The 15,700-nt window shown below is 39.7% G+C and overlaps 2 protein-coding genes across 8 annotated transcripts in view; one reads left to right on the forward strand and one right to left on the reverse strand.

Moving 5' to 3' along the window:
• The window catches only part of DENND1B (DENN domain containing 1B), a 253,965-nt gene extending 249,667 nt beyond the window's left edge, over positions 1-4,298 (reverse strand). For 3 of the 4 annotated variants that reach the window (XM_042976469.1, XM_042976470.1, XM_042976468.1), the window contains exons 1-2: positions 4,132-4,298; positions 1,951-2,015 (exon numbers count right to left, since the gene is read on the reverse strand). In XM_042976469.1, coding sequence (XP_042832403.1) covers positions 1,951-2,015; positions 4,132-4,148 — 82 coding nt within the window. In that variant the 5' untranslated portion in view covers positions 4,149-4,298. Of the gene's footprint in view, positions 1-1,950; positions 2,016-4,131 lie in introns of those variants that run through there. The other variant, XM_042976471.1, reaches the window with a different exon arrangement.
• A 100-nt stretch (positions 4,299-4,398) lies between these two features.
• CF3H1orf53 (chromosome F3 C1orf53 homolog) overlaps positions 4,399-15,700 on the forward strand; it is a 107,284-nt gene continuing 95,982 nt past the window's right edge. For 2 of the 4 annotated variants that reach the window (XM_042976472.1, XM_042976473.1), the window contains exons 1-2: positions 4,399-5,652; positions 7,274-7,401. The gene's annotated coding sequence lies outside the window, so the exon portion shown is untranslated. Of the gene's footprint in view, positions 5,653-7,273; positions 7,402-11,494; positions 11,694-15,700 lie in introns of those variants that run through there. The other 2 variants (XR_006214032.1, XM_042976474.1) reach the window with 2 other exon arrangements.

Here is a 15,700-nt window from a genome sequence, read left to right on the forward strand (position 1 = left end):
GTAGAGGGGCACCTGGGTGGCTCAGTCAGTTAAGCATACCGACTTCAACTCAGGTCATGATCTCACGGTTCATGAGGTGGAGCCCCGTGTAGGGCTCTGTGCTGACAGCTCAGAGCCTGGAGCCTGCTTCAGATTCTGTGTCTCCTCTCTTTCTCTCTCTCTCTCTACCCCTCCCCACTCATGCTCTCTCTGTTTTTAAATAGTACTTAAATAACGTTTTTAAAGTGTTAAAAAAAATTTTCTTAAAATCTTTAGAATTTGCTGCCCGTGAGTCATCTTAATGGCATACACGGGTAGAATGGATTAATCGCAACCTACAGAGAGGCTAAAGTGTTCATTTTAGCTATTTGTTATATCCCCAAACTCACTGGGCTGGAGAAACTATTAAAATACAAGTGAAGAGGTTTCTAATGAGTAGTGATTTAAACAATAACAACAGTAAAAAGGCAAGAAAGGAATAAAAGAAGGGCAGAAGTAGAAGAGAAAAACTGGAATAACTAGTTCCTAAAAAATGGCAAAGGGCAAAGGGAGGAAGGAAGGAGAAGACACTCAGAAGTCCTTATGGAAAGGTCACAATGTCTCCGACACATGATACAGATCGGATGTTATATAAAGGCAGATTGATCCTTGTAACAAAATCACTTTAGCATGCATCTAAAATTATAGAGTACTCATGTTTTACAAAGGAATTCAGCCTGTTTTACAAACACATCAGGTGAGCATCACCCACCTTAGCTAATGTTATGGTATAGGTATTCTGAAGACTTATTCATACCACAAATACACTAAAGAATAGATTTAAATTGGAGCTGAAAAAATAATGCATCCATTTCAGTCTTCAAAGGGAATTTAGCTGTGCCCAGAAAGAACGTAAACAGACCAACTTTAATACATGTAGGAAAGCAAAAGATAACCTTTTTTATTTGAAAAAGCTTCCTACAACCTACGTAGGCTCACTCCACTCCTTGCCTGGGGACAAACCTGATCACAGCTATAGTTCAAACAGGCCAGAAGTACAGCAGGCAGGGCTGGTGGAGTCAGGAACATGTGTGACTTCATACCTAAAATTAGCCAGGTCCATTTCACCACAAGCTGGGTTGGGCTCCTCTATTTTAAGGTGTGCAGCTCCAAATTGCTTAAGAGCATATAATTGCTGGCCAGATTCTGGAGCTAAGAGTGTCAGCAGACCTGCCACCAAGTCTTTAGAGTGGGCAAGCAGTCCACAGGATCCCACACTTAATCATCATGATGTATCTACAATCTAAGTACACTGTAAGTGAAATCACACACTGGAGATATCCATGAAAACGTATCACACAGGGGCACGTCAAAAAGGAAGAGAGAGCCCTTCCTCTTTTGTACCACACCTCCCCCTGATGCACCCATATTACATATGACAAATTGGGGAAAAAAACTGACAAAATTATTTAGAAGTGACAGCTGAAACCATTCCAAGTAATGTCACACTATTATTTACCTCCCTCGGAAAGTGCTTTGCTCCTGGGGTAAATCCCACAGAAGGGGCTACTCAGTCTGCACTCTGCATTCTGGAAACATTAGAAGGGAACTGGTGTGGCTCCCATTGCTCTGGTAGGAGAATTTCCACTAATGTTTACAATAGGGGCTAACTTTTAAAAGACAAATGAAAGAAAACGACAAGCGTGCCTTCCTGCCAAAACTAACCATCATTCTACCAACAAATGGTAAAGCTGAGTTCTATGGGCTTAAGGTACACCTGAAAATTAAGCTGTACAGATAACATTCACGATTCCTACAGTCTCATGGCAAAGACCTAGCCATCTATTTTATTAACAGCAGTTTGAGATGCTACATTCAGAACATACAGTTAGTGCCACCATTATCCTGATACTATTACGTTCTGGTAGGCTACCACACTAACACTTGTTTTGATAGACTCAACTATTTTAAGAATTAACAAAACACACATACCTTCATTTTCAGAGGCATGACATTTCACTTTCAATACCAAGTCAAAGGTTCTCTCTGGATTTTCCCTAAAAGAAGAAGAAATTTGTGGTATTTATTTCCTACGACAAATAACTAAGCATCTCTGCAGAGTTTATATTTTCTTAACTCAAAAAACTAATCTTGGTCTTGTTGCAATATGTTCCATTAAACTATATGAGCACGATGTAGAAAATACCGAAGTTTTTTCCCACTTCAGTAATGTTAGAGGCTTAGGAGTTCTGAGACCTGCAGCAAACATTTAACCTCAGCCTGTTTTCTCACCTATAAAGTGCCTTGTTCACTTCGAAGAATAATTGTGAGGATTATATATCAACTTATATATATGGAAGTACTTTATAAAGTATTCAGTGCTGTATAAATGTAAAGCACTGACTTTATCTCATTGAATCAAAACTGGAAAGCCAGTACGCTCCTAAGTATCTCTCCACCTTTTCCTGTCAACAAAGCTGGCCAGCAGGTTCTCAGGCTTTTTTAAAAAGACTTTCAATATAAATGTAAATGATGAATACCTGGTTCCACCTGCCACATTCTAGACCACCACAGGACAGTCATAATGCTCCTTAAAGGTGACACTTTGCATATGCTCCTCTTGAGATGTAATTACTGCCAACCATGTTTAAAGTAGCAAACCATACGTAAACTGCAAGGCTAACAACAAAAACCTTGCTTTATGTCGACTATCTTTGGAGAAATCACACATCTGCCTCAATATTAGATTCTCCCACCAGGAACAAAAGGTTGCTTCATTCTGAAGTTATCCACTTCTTTACTAACTTTTCATACACTCAATCTATTCATTAGTTTAATTTCAAAAAGCAAGTTTACATCTACTGAGACACATTTTCTAACATAGTTCTGTTTTAATGTCTTTCTGCTAGAAGATAAAAGATTAGGCAAAACTCTGAGACCACAATGTCCACGTGACCGAAGTGTTAATCTATCTGTTATTCCTGCTAAGGAGACCTTCGTGTCTTTGCACATTGGCTGTTTTTAATATGCACTTCATTCAATAAAGTGATGCCAGTTTTGGCTTCTAAATAAACATGAACTTTTCTAAACTTATTACAAGAATCTAAAATCACAGGAAGTGACAAGCTATATAAATTAATTTGGAAATATACATATCCTCCGCCCTCCCACTATTAACTTGTTTCAATGGAAATAATACAGACTTAGGTGACCTCCTCCCTCATAATCCAATTGATGTCAGAAAGTATACCTTTTAAATCACTTATGCTGCCCCCACCCATATCAAACACTGAAGAAAATAACTTTAAATCACATAATTTTCCCCTTTTCTTAATATTTTTTACAATCGCTCTTAGGTGCAAAAAAGTAAATATTGATTCAATTATACTGTGAAATTTTACAAGCCTTCCACACTAATACAAATATAAACAGTACTCATTATTTTAAATTGGGGGGAGGCGTGTGAACAGGGAGTAAAGGAGGAAGAAAATCTTTGCAAAGTAACTTTAGGAGGAAAAACAAAAAACAAAAAACCTAAAACTCATACCTCTAAGACCCAAAACAAATCACCACACTTACTCAAATTGCTTTTTACATAATCAGTGTCCAGATGAAAAACATCCACTGATGTATACTTTAGCATGCACATAAAAATACTATCTAATTGGATACCATTTTGCAAGTATCGTGCATACACCTAGTGCCTACGTAAACAAATATCAGAGGCCAACTGAATAAGAAAAACCGGAGGAAAACCTCTCAGATCAACTGACAACTGCACTTAAAAATGAAACGGTTATCTTCGCCTTAGGAAAATGCTTTGAATATGAATCGCTTAACCTCAAGGCTGACGCCCTCCCGGACACCAGACAACCGACAGTCACGTCTGCCACACTCCGGGAGGAACAAGAAACCCACAGCGGGTGGCGGCAGGGGCCGCCAGGCCTCCTCCAGCACCTAGAGACGCGGGCGTCGCCCCGGCGCTGCGGGCCGCTCACGGAGGAGCCCCGCGGACCCCGCCGGGCCGGGGGCGCGGGGCCGGACAGGCTTTGCGGCCTAGCGCTGTCCCGCCGGCCGGCCGCGCGCGCGCGCGCGCGGGGGCCGGGCCGACGTCGCCGTCTGGGGGGCCGGCCGCCGCGGGGCGCCCCCCGCCCGCCCGCGACCCCCACTCACTTGGTCCTGCAGTCCATGGTTACATGTCGGTGTGGGGCTGTCCGTCCCGCCCCCGCGCCGGCCTGGAAGCCCCCTGCCCCGCGCTCGGAGGGTCGCGCCGCCCCCGCCCACGCCGGCCGCCCCGCGGGGAAGCAGGCAACTCACAGCGGCGGCGGCGGCGGCGGGCCCATGTCGGCGGCGCCCCCGGCGCTTCCCCGCCTCCCACCCCACCCCCCGGAGCCTTTTTGTGACAGCAGCAGCGGCAGCGGTGGCGCGGCCGCCGCCCCCGTCTCCGCCGGCCGCCGCCCCCGCCGCCCCCGCCGCCTCCGAGGCTGGGGCCTCACAGTTCCTGCGACCGGGGCCGCCCGCAGCGGCTCCAGCACCTTCTGCAAACCAGGAAGTCGACGGGAGGGGGAAGGGGCGCGCGCGGGGGCGGCCTCACCTGGGCCGCGCGGCCCGCGGGCCGGAGCCTCAGGAAGACACGGGGCGGGGTCCCCCCGCGCCCCGAGGGGCCGGAGGGTCGAGGGGAGCGCAAGTGTCTGCCGGGATGACCCACGTACCGCTCTGTAACCGAGCCAGAAACGCAAGGTGTCCCTTGTGTCCTCAGCCCCGGAGCAGCCGACTTCCTTTCTGGGTCCAGTCCAGGCTTCAGGGCTACAACCCACCTCAAAAGCAAAGTAACCGAAAAAGTACCTCGATTTTGCAGTATTTTCCACACCGCATGCACACGGAATTGGATCACTAATTAATAGGTATTGTTTGTTAGAACCTTCGTCGTTTTAGGCCGTTTCATTTCGTTTCAGGCTGCACATTCGGAGCTCGAGTTGATGCTCCTGGCTCCTGCCTCACTCCAGCTGTGTCCCGTTACTGCTCTCTGAAATCCAGAGCCGCCCCCCTCCTGATTCAGGAATGTTCAGACATGTGCACCTGCTAAATAGCCTTGTCGAGTAGCAAAATGGTAGTGCTCCACTCGCCTGCACATATGGAAGCCAGACGTTCTTATGCCACAGGACTGCAGCATACCAAGGATTGACTTTGGACACATTCTCCAAGCGGCAGGCCTCACAGAACTGCAGTCTAGGAAGCTCAGAGAGGGCCCAACTGAGGGTGAGAGGGGCTGATATATAAAAAACTAAGATTTACAGGGCACCGAAGTACCTGTTAAGCAGGTTATATGCATCGCCACAGTACTTGCCAGAACTCTGTGTGATAGATAACTTGCATCAGCATTTTGCAGGTTGATAAACAGGCCAAGCTAATCCAGTGGGCAATGGCAAAGCTGGATTTCAGAACAGGTCTACTTGATGCTGATATTTACTGCTACCATGTACTGGCTCTCCGTGTTCTTCTGCCTTATATCTAGAATCAACTGGGAAGCGATCTAGAAAAAGTTTTCTAATGCACACTTAAAAGAGTGTACAGGATTGCACTGCTACACAGATCTTCTGGAGAAGGCTTCTTCCATTAACGTTACCACCTTACACGTGGCCACAGTGTTTTTCTTCCAAATGGGGGTTGTTTCAGACTTTATTCATGCAAAAGGTAAGATGATGAGAGGAAATCAAGTGTGGTATGAATAGGGTGTGAGTCATGAGACATAAAAGTCATACAATGAGTTTTGGGAATTAATTCAGAAGCAAAAACCTAACATTAAGCACAGTTATTCAGATCTTAAATGTTCTTGCCAAAATATGTGTTACTTGGTCAACAAAGTGAAATATATTTCATAGCCACAGACCTAATAGTCAAAAATAAGGTCAGGACATAAAAGGGAAACAAAAAAAAATAGATTTAAACATGAAGTACCATCATAGCTTGACTTGGGGTGAGACACTTCAGTTTCTCGGTTCCTACATTTGTAAAATGGGAATTATTACTTGTATATCACATGAACAACGTGATATTCAAGTTAAAAAGCATTACACATTTGTGTGATCTTTTAAGAAATTATTCTGTGGATTTCAGTTTCAAAATTAGACAATCTATCTATACCACATATTTTTTTCCCAAATGAAGCTTTTTTCTACCTAAAAAAGTTACCATAGTCCAAAGCCTTGAAAAAAAATTCTGTAAACTGAAAACCACTTCTGCTCCAAATGTTACCAAATTTCTCAAACTTCTTCTTTCATTATAATTCATTCTTTTCCCAAACAAACAAACAAACAAACCCTACCTGGAATGCCTACATCAGGAGTTTTTAATTAGTGGTAAGGAAATATTAATACAATTGTTTTCCCTATCCATTTATTGGGATTTAAGTGACAGTCGTAACCCTGCATAATATAAAATTACTATCTTTTTTCAATTTATCTTAAGTGTTTATGAAGGGAAGGCACTGCATATGCACACACAAAGCAAATCTTTTTAAACCAGCTTTTAGGCTGACCATGATGAGGCGATTTATCTATTCTGATATTACTGAGGTAAAAGGATAGAAACACAGATGGACACAATTTGCACAATTTGTTAAAAATTATAGTAAAAGGAAAAGTTTTATACACTTATTTTGGTGATATGTTTATTGAAGCCAGTCGTATAATTTTAGTAATACTCATTTCATATGGAACTTCTGATATGACAGAGTCAAGGTGATATATCCTCACAAGATCATATTTCAGCGATAATATTTCCTACTTAGCAACTGATATTAACATTTTTCAGGACCACAGTTGTCAAAGAACATTGTCTATATTGGTGCCAGAGAACACAGTCTATAAACTATTAGTCTTTTTTAATATTTTAAGCTTATTTAAAAAAAATTTTTTTTTAACGTTTATTTATTTTTGAGACAGAGAGAGACAGAGCATGAACGGGGGAGGGTCAGAGAGAGGGAGACACAGAATCCGAAACAGGCTCCAGGCTCTGAGTGGTCAGCACAGGGCTTGAACTCACTGACCGAGAGATCATGACCTGAGCCGAAGTCGGCCGCCCAACCGACTGAGCCACCCAGGCGCCCCTATTTTAAGCTTATTTTAAATTGTTTGCCTGTGTTTATAAGAAGTATATATTCAGCAGTTCTTGGGCAAGGTATTTCAAAAATGTGCCTCCTTGATCAGATCTCGCCTATGGTTTTGCCATAGCTTGCCTATCCCAAATTGCAATATCTGTTATTCCCAAATAAACTTATTTTTGCTGGTAAAAATCTGACAGTTTTATTTTTAAGGTGAATATTACTTTGTGATCAGAAGTGGGATCCGGAGAAGACCCCCAGCAACTCTCAGGCGGGTGAGCAAACAGATGCTACAGAGCCAATGGAGTTCGCAGCTTAGTTGCCAACCCTGGAGTTTGAGGGTAAGTTTTTTTCCTGGATTTAGAGCTCTACTCTCTTTGTGCTCTCCCGACTTTACTCGGGTTCTGTTTTGAAGGCCTATCCTTCCTGGGAGTACTTGTCTGTTCTTTGGTCTGACTCCTTCTTAGAAGCAGGTTGTTTCTAGTGGAACTGTGCCTGTTGGAAGCGTGTTGGCCTTCAATCCAATTCCTTTTCAGAACCAGACTGTTGGTAGTGGAACTGTTCTGGCCTTTGGTCTGATTCCTTCTGGAACCAGGACGTTCCTGTTGAAACTGTGCTGTTTAGGAATTTTTCTCTTAGCTCTAGGAAAAAAAAAAACCTCTAAGAAATGGGATCGCTGTCCTCAAAATGCTTTGACAGTAGCGGTTCCCCCCACTACTAGGACTCTGGTGGTTTTATGTTTAAAAACTATGATCCTTCCTCATATGCATTTCTAGACTAAATGGATCAACTTAACCGAAAGAAATTTGGAACTTCAGTAGCCATTGTGGGGAATTTTCAATCTCCCCAAACTTATTTGTTTCTCTCAAAATTAAATTAGAAGGCTGCAGCTCCTAAAAAATAAAACAAAAAAGCACCAACTAACCAACAAACAAAAGGCCTCGATCAAGTATTATGGTCGTATTATTGATCTCTTCTATTACCATGATTGTGTTGTTGGTATCTTCTATTACTATATTTGCATCTGCTCGATAATTCATTCATGGAAGAGATGAGTTAAAATTTCCTAGTATGTTGTTAGGTTTGTCTGTCTCAGCTTATAATTCTGTCAATTTTTGCTTTATATAGTTGGGGGGGTGTTATAATATGCAAACCGGTTTATAATTATTTTATTTGCCTGGTAAATTTACCATTACGTTCTGACCTTCTTTAATTTTAGTAATGCTTTTGCCTTAGCATTTAAATGGCTTTCTTTTTTTAAAAAAAATTTATTTTTAGTTTTTATATTGAGGGAGTGAGTGTGCACATACATGCATGAGCAGGGGAAGGGCAGAGAGAGAGAGAGAGATGGAGAGAGAGAATCCCAGGCAGATTCCATGCTGTCAGTACAGAACCCGACACGGGGCTTGATCCTACAAACCGTGAAATCACAACCTGAGCCGAAACCAAGAGTCCAATGCTGAACTGACTGAGCCACCCAGACACCCCTAAATTGCTTTCTTCTGATTAGTATTTGCCTAGTATTATTATAACTCTTTTCATCCCATTATATTAAAACTTTCTAAGCCATTATGTTTCAGATTTATCTAATTCGTGTTAATTTTGACTTTTAGTCTACTCTAATAATGATTGAATCTTAGACCAAGCATTTAAACCATTCCATGCTTTATAATTGCTGATATATTGAAATTTACTTTTGCCATCTAATGTACTCCCCATTTATTTTTTTCTGATCTATATTTTTTTTTCACCATTGCCTTCTTTGGGATTATTGATTGTTTTTTGGTTTTGTTTATGCTTCTATTTCTCTTCCTAGATTCTAGTTTGGAAGTTATGTACTCTATTCCTGTTCACTTAGTGGTTATCCTAATTTTAACAGGTAAATTTTAACTCATTAAATTCTGAGTTTATATCCATCCACCTTCTGCCAGATACTACAAGGACCTTTAAAAGATCCTTAAAACTGACTTTCATCAGTTCTGGAAAATTCTGAACTCCATTCTTTCTCCCCTTTCCTTCTGGGACTCTGTATACACATTCTCATTTGCTCTCCATATCTCTTAACATTTCTTTCATAGTTTCTTTTTTCTTATCTTTCTAAGCTGAATTCTGGATAATTTTGCAAATATCCTACTGTTCATTAATTCTTTCTCTGGCTTTGTCTCATCTTCTGTTAAAGCTATTTAGTTTTTAGTGTATCTTATTTTCATTTCTAAAGTTCTGCTTGATTATTTTAAATCTGCTTTCTCTTCATTCATATTTTAAGCCTTTGCTTAATTTCTTAAAATATATTTAGCATACATATTTTAGATTCTATTTCTGATAATTCCAATTGCTGAAGCACTTGTGAGTCTGATTCTACTATCTGATTTTCTTCTAGCCGTTACTTATGGTGTCTTTTTTTTTCTATGTGTGATGATTTATTTTTATGCTACCTGATCCTTGGAGTTTTATATGTGGAAATGTAGTGAGATCTGAAAAGAAGAGTTCTCTGGAAAGAATATTTATTTATCTTTGGGTATATGTCTGGGGGGTTACTATCCATTCAGGACCCTTTCATACTAAATTCTCAACTTGAAATTTTTCAGACCACCATGGGAGATCTGGCTTATATTTGTGAATCTTTAAGGAGGATTTCTGCCCCACCCTACCTCCACATCTGCTCCGGTGTTTGAGACAATCAGTTTCCCTTGAATTCCTTTGGAATGCCAGTTTATGAGGGGTATCCTATTGGACTCCCCACGTTAGGAAGGTGCTCAAGCTCCATGAGGCTATAACAAGTGCTCAAAGCTCATCTAGCTTAACAAATACCTTCAAGATGAACAGTGGCTCTGGTGGCTACTTTTACATATTACCAACCTGCACCCCCCACCACCACTACCAAGTATTCCTTACTTCCTTGACTATTCTTGAATGCATTTGATCATTGCATTCTACCCTGACAGCTCCTTACCTTTTGGAGTATGGAAAGAGAAACAATATTGTAAACTCTAGAATGGTATTTTTGATACAATACTGTTAAAGAACTTCAACTTCAGTATAACTTAACTAGACTTATGCAGACTGTGAGCTTTACCAATTTATATCAAGGTTTTGAGTTCCAAACAATTAACTTAGAAATGAACTTTTAGACACAATCCTCTCATGAGTTATAATAAGCATGTATCCAAGTCAGACACTCCCTACACTCTAACTCTGTGTTGCCTCCTATTATTGTTCTTAGGTGAAATTTGTTAATAGTATCACCATCTTCATTTATTATGGGATACAAGTCCTTTATATAAAATATTTACAAAGTCAAATTTCTTGAAGTCCTTAGAAAATCATCTTGAAAATATTTTAGCAGAAACTGCTTTTTTATATCAACTGAGATAATGTTAAGAAGAACATTCTCCAAGTATATTACTCTTTTTATAGTTAGCAACATCATGAATTTGAATCTGAAAGTGAAGTTCTCTTTCAAAATGACATATACTACTTTTAAAACAGAGAGACAGTAGAAGAGAAGATTTGAGATTTCCAGAAAGTATGCTTCCCCTGTTGCTTTCACAACTCATGGCCTGTAAAGTTAGTGTTCAGTGTTCATTTGAAAGCCAACTCTAAGAAAAAAAAAAAAAAATGTTGTTTTCCAGTTTTGGAGACAAAAAGGCTCAGATTATTCTTAACATCTTTATTACCAAATCTGAATATATCCGAATATTTATAAAATGCAAGTGGGGAATGATATTTGTTTCTTTTGCTGCTAAACTATTAGTGAAAAAGATAATAAAATTCTCAAAAATAACACAGCAAAGATACTCTCTTTCCTCCATACTTCAGGTGATTTGCCCAAAATTATAGAATCAAATTTTCTTACCTCTGACCAGCTCTTGCTAGTTCATCCTTATCTTTATCTTGGCATCTGCCAGACATTGGAAAACTTAAAACAGTCTTTGGAGTTAAGAAAAAGGAATATTTGAAGCAGAGTATCACCACCAGACTGTAATCAGAGAAGACAGATTTTTTTCATGGACTCTTTGAGGAGCCTCATTTGGGTTACAAGAAACAGAGCAATGTTTGTGTAACGCTGTGGCAATGCCTGGGAAAGAATCTCCTAACTCCACCTACCAGACACTCCACATAAATAAAAACATCTTTATCATATGGCTATTCCACTCACACCCATTTAATACTCTCAGGAGAACGCATAATCACACCAATGAGCCACGGCATTAGAATTTCGTGGAAAGAAACATATAGGGGCATCTAATATGACATTAATAGTCCAACAAAATTAATAACCCCTATAAGCAACTCTAATTCTGATATAAATAGAGAAATGATCAACATAAATTCCTGTAATAAAAAAATTCCTATATGCCAAGTTCCACTTTCATAAAATATAAGAAAATAACAAAGTAAATATTACATGCACTTAAATCTGGTCACTTCTAGGGGGAAAAAGAAAAACACTACATGCCAGCATTGAACTCAAATACCAGGTGACATCATACGGTTCCACAGCAGAAGATCCTTAGAGTGATAAACAGAGATTCAAAACTTCAAAATATTTGACCACCTCCCCTTTTTTATTGTTTCAAGCAAAGCCAGAATAAAAATAAACAGGGACTGAGAAGTCTCCTGGGCTTCAAAAGTATGGATGTCATCTTTTCTCTCTGCTATTGTCTCTGATGTCACACCCAAGACATAGGCAAGTATTTCTGAAGAAGACCTCTGCTTGTAATCTTTTCTGAGAGAGAAGGAGCAGCAGAATGAAACTGATAAAGGTCTTCTTAGTTTGTTGGGGATTTGCTTCCTTTGTAACAAGGACTCAGTCTCACCTGCCATTCTTCATTCACTATGTGTAATTCCAGGAGTCTTCTCCTGGCAGTCAGGATAGCTGCACTTGGCTGGAGTGGGATGGCGGCATCTGGACTCATGACTCAGCCTGAGAGTCTGTTTGCGACTGAATGGAATCCTCACATCAGGATGGACTGACCACTCTTTCTATCTACTATACGGCCACTCCCTGGGTCTTCTCTTTACTTCCTGCCAGGTTGAATTGTGGATCAGGAACATACAACATTAGTGTGTGCACTGTGTATGGTAATTACAATGTGTTCTCACAGTGGTTGCTTTAGAAGACTACCAAGTAAGTGCTACTAATTCCTATTCAGTGATGACACGAGACCATTGATTACCATGCAACCCATTTATTTCTGTACGTTTTTCTAACACAAACATGTTGCTCTTCCCCTTTAAATAAGCAGGTATGAATTCTTAAGTAATACATGCACAAATTCATGAGGAGAGGTCTAATATTAGAATCAGGAGGAAGGTTTTCAATCAAGTGGCCTACTATTGAGTTCAAAACAATTCACTCCAGCAAGCCAGCTGGCAAAACTACTTCCAGTTTGTGAAAGAGAAAAAAATTTCTTAACATTTGAGTCACTGCACTATTTCATGCGCAAGGACTTCATGTACATACCAGAAAGGCAAGCCTTACCACATTTGCATGTATCCTTTTATAGTTGTTGTGGTTTTGCCAAGTGCTTTATGATCGCTTTTTATTAGCTAGGGCTCTCAATAGTCCTGTGAGGTATAGATTAGTAGGTAAAACAGGTATGATGCATGATGAAGCAGGAAGTGAACTCCCTAGAGACATTTTATTCCAAGAACGCCTGTGTGGAAGAATGCACTTTCCCCTGTTTGCCAGAGGCACCAGGAAATAAAGTTGGCCTGCAAAATACTACTGAGCCATTTTTAAAAGCCATTTTCTTCATAAAGCACATGTCTATCTCTTTTCTCTCTCGCTCTCTCTCACTCACTTGCAAAATAAAACTAGGTTTATATTTCAATTAAAACGTATTATCATGTGGCATCTCCCTCATTGATATCTTTACCCAAGTTACAAGCAGTATTAAATGCTTTAGAAGTCATATCTTTTTTGAAAAGTCCTTTGTACAAGTTGTAGGATATATAAAAGCATTTATGTAACAAACTAAAACAGTTTGTTATATAAAACTAAAAGAAACTAGAAAAATATTGTTCTTCATTTTACAAATAATGAAAGCTAAAGTTGAAAAAAACTTTAACATAATTAGTCCATAGACAAACTATCTTTGGGGAAAGACAGTCTGGAAATCGGATTTTCTGGTTCTCAAAGATGAAAAAGCCAAACTAAAGTATAATTCTCTATGAATATTCATAAAGATAGATATTTTATGATTCTTGTTATCTTATGCCACATATTTGCTAAGTTAATCTCCATTCGACTTAGAATTTTTAACCTGTTACATTAAAATTACATATTAGGGAAAAAATATGTGGTAGGAATTTTCTATGCAAATGGGGGCCTAGAAAAAAAAAAGAGACCAATGAACATAAACTGTCTACATCATCAAGCTGAATGTTATAAGAAATGGATGCTAGAAACAGCTGCCTGGGTAGATCTGAATTAGCAATTACCTTATGATGGGTTCAATCACTTGCCCTTGAACCAGTGTTTAAATCTTATCATCTTTTGTGTGCCTCCTCTGGCTCTAGGAGATGCTGTCTTCTGCTGTATAGTTGCCATTGCCCTGTCCGGATTTAGCCCTCTTCCTTTCAATGCACAAGGCCTCCAAAGATGCTTTCCTTTTGCTTCAAGCTTATACTTTTCCCACATTTCCAGAAAACTGTGTCTTGACTCCCAAACTGACTTAGTTGGAGTACCTGATACATATCCTCTAGCTATTTATAAAAACTAGTACTTACTACTCTTTGGAGAGGTTCCGTTTCTTTGCCCAAAAACTCCTATCCTGTGAACCTTCACCATTACCATCATAATATTCAGGAAGACACTCCACTTCTGGGGGTATGTTTTCATCCCACCTATAAATAGAGATTACTGGCATGCTGGGAGCCCAGTGATAGGTTAAACTTTTCTGACTCAGGTTATCAGCTGCATTGTCTTCTCTGGGCTTGCTTTAATGCTGCATTGCCCCAGAAGTCCCTAAGCAAAGGTTTTTCCTCTCATTTTTATAGAGTCCTATTATTTTGGTAATATGTACCAACAAGTCTAAAACACGTAGTAAGAAAAAGCATGCAAAAATTCATCCAAGAAAAGAAGAGAGCCAGATGCTTGCTGTCACCAAGAAGGTATTAAGATGCTCTCTGGTTACCTCACAATCTGTGACACTGATTCAGGGGCCCAAAGGAGGATCCTGGCAGCCTAATGAGGCCAGAACAGGATCCACAGATTCACTGAAGTGACTTTTAAGAGCACCCCAACATGTCCTGAAATCAAACCTGAAGTCCTGTGAACATATGGTTAAAAGTCCCCTCACTGTAATGGATGCACCTGGTTACAAACAATTCCTGCAAGAAACCCAGAGTAGATTAGAGCTCAGTTTCCGTTGACTTACTCATAATGTCCTAGACTCACACATGTGCTAATTAATGTATTAGGACTGAAGCTTCTTAGACTACGATTCTCTATTTAGTTTGCTTGGCAAGCATAGAATCAAGTTTAAATGGTAAGTTTATACGCACAGTATTAATTGCTACCAAATATTAAGGCACGTTATATAAGACTCAAGTCACCTATGAAAGAAGGCAGCAATATTTCAATGGCAACGTCAATATCTCTGTTCCCACCTTTTAGTGAGGGAATTCAAAGCATAAAAATAAAATGGTGAAATGTCAAAAAGTCTCTAATAACAAGTTAAACTATTCCCACACACCTCACCTCCACATTATGCTGCAGTGCCTCCTTGAAATCTCTCTCAGGAAAGGCCATGATATAAATTCAATTTTCTCTCCCAAACTTAATCATGCTGGAATCTAAATATATATAAATCAGGTCTTTTTAGGCCCCAATTACTGGTGTCCCTGATTTCCCAAACCAGCCAGAATGTATCAGCCAGAAAGTTTGAGAAGAAAGAATATGAAAGAATATGATGCCATGAGGGAACAAGAGTGGCAGTTTACAGTTAATATTGTGCTCATTGCTACTTTTAGTGAGAACTGCCAAACACATTGCAAAAAGATTTTGATTTTGATTTTGAGATCCTTGTAGAGAAACACAAGAACATCTCTTGTTACACAAGTGTTTTATTCAACGGTTTATAGGGGTTTAATTTTTTTTCTCATTTATTTTTTCTTCTCTTTTCATAAAGAAATATAGTAAGGGTCAGTTTTAATTTACTACTGTGCCCTAGTATAATTTTCAGCAGTGCTCCTTTTTAGTCCAAAAACTGTCACAAGTTTTATATGATATGATAAGTTTTGTGGTCTTCTTGAGTATAGTTGCCTATTGTTTGAGAACTGAGAAAGAAAAAAAAGGAAAGAGGAAAATATGTGTCAAGAGATTTATTACATATTTGAATACATTTTTCAATTCATCCTCACAATCACTGAGGGAGGCCAAGTGTTTCTCCCTCTCTTACAGATTAGACTTAGAAAGATAACTCTCCCAAAGTTATATAAGTAGGCTTCAAACCCAAGTCTCCTGGATCTTCAGCCATCAAAGCACAGGATGTTACTAGGTGAAGCATAGTTAGACTAAATAAGCAAGTCGGATCGTAGTAAAAATTAAGAAGCAAATTACTTACATTCCTCAAAACTAACCAGCTCTCTATAAGCTGTCCTGCCAGGATGCCTACTATGTAGAGAGCCATA

Source organism: Panthera tigris, chromosome F3 (genome assembly GCF_018350195.1).
Source record: "Panthera tigris isolate Pti1 chromosome F3, P.tigris_Pti1_mat1.1, whole genome shotgun sequence".
Classification (NCBI taxonomy): domain Eukaryota; kingdom Metazoa; phylum Chordata; class Mammalia; order Carnivora; family Felidae; genus Panthera; species Panthera tigris.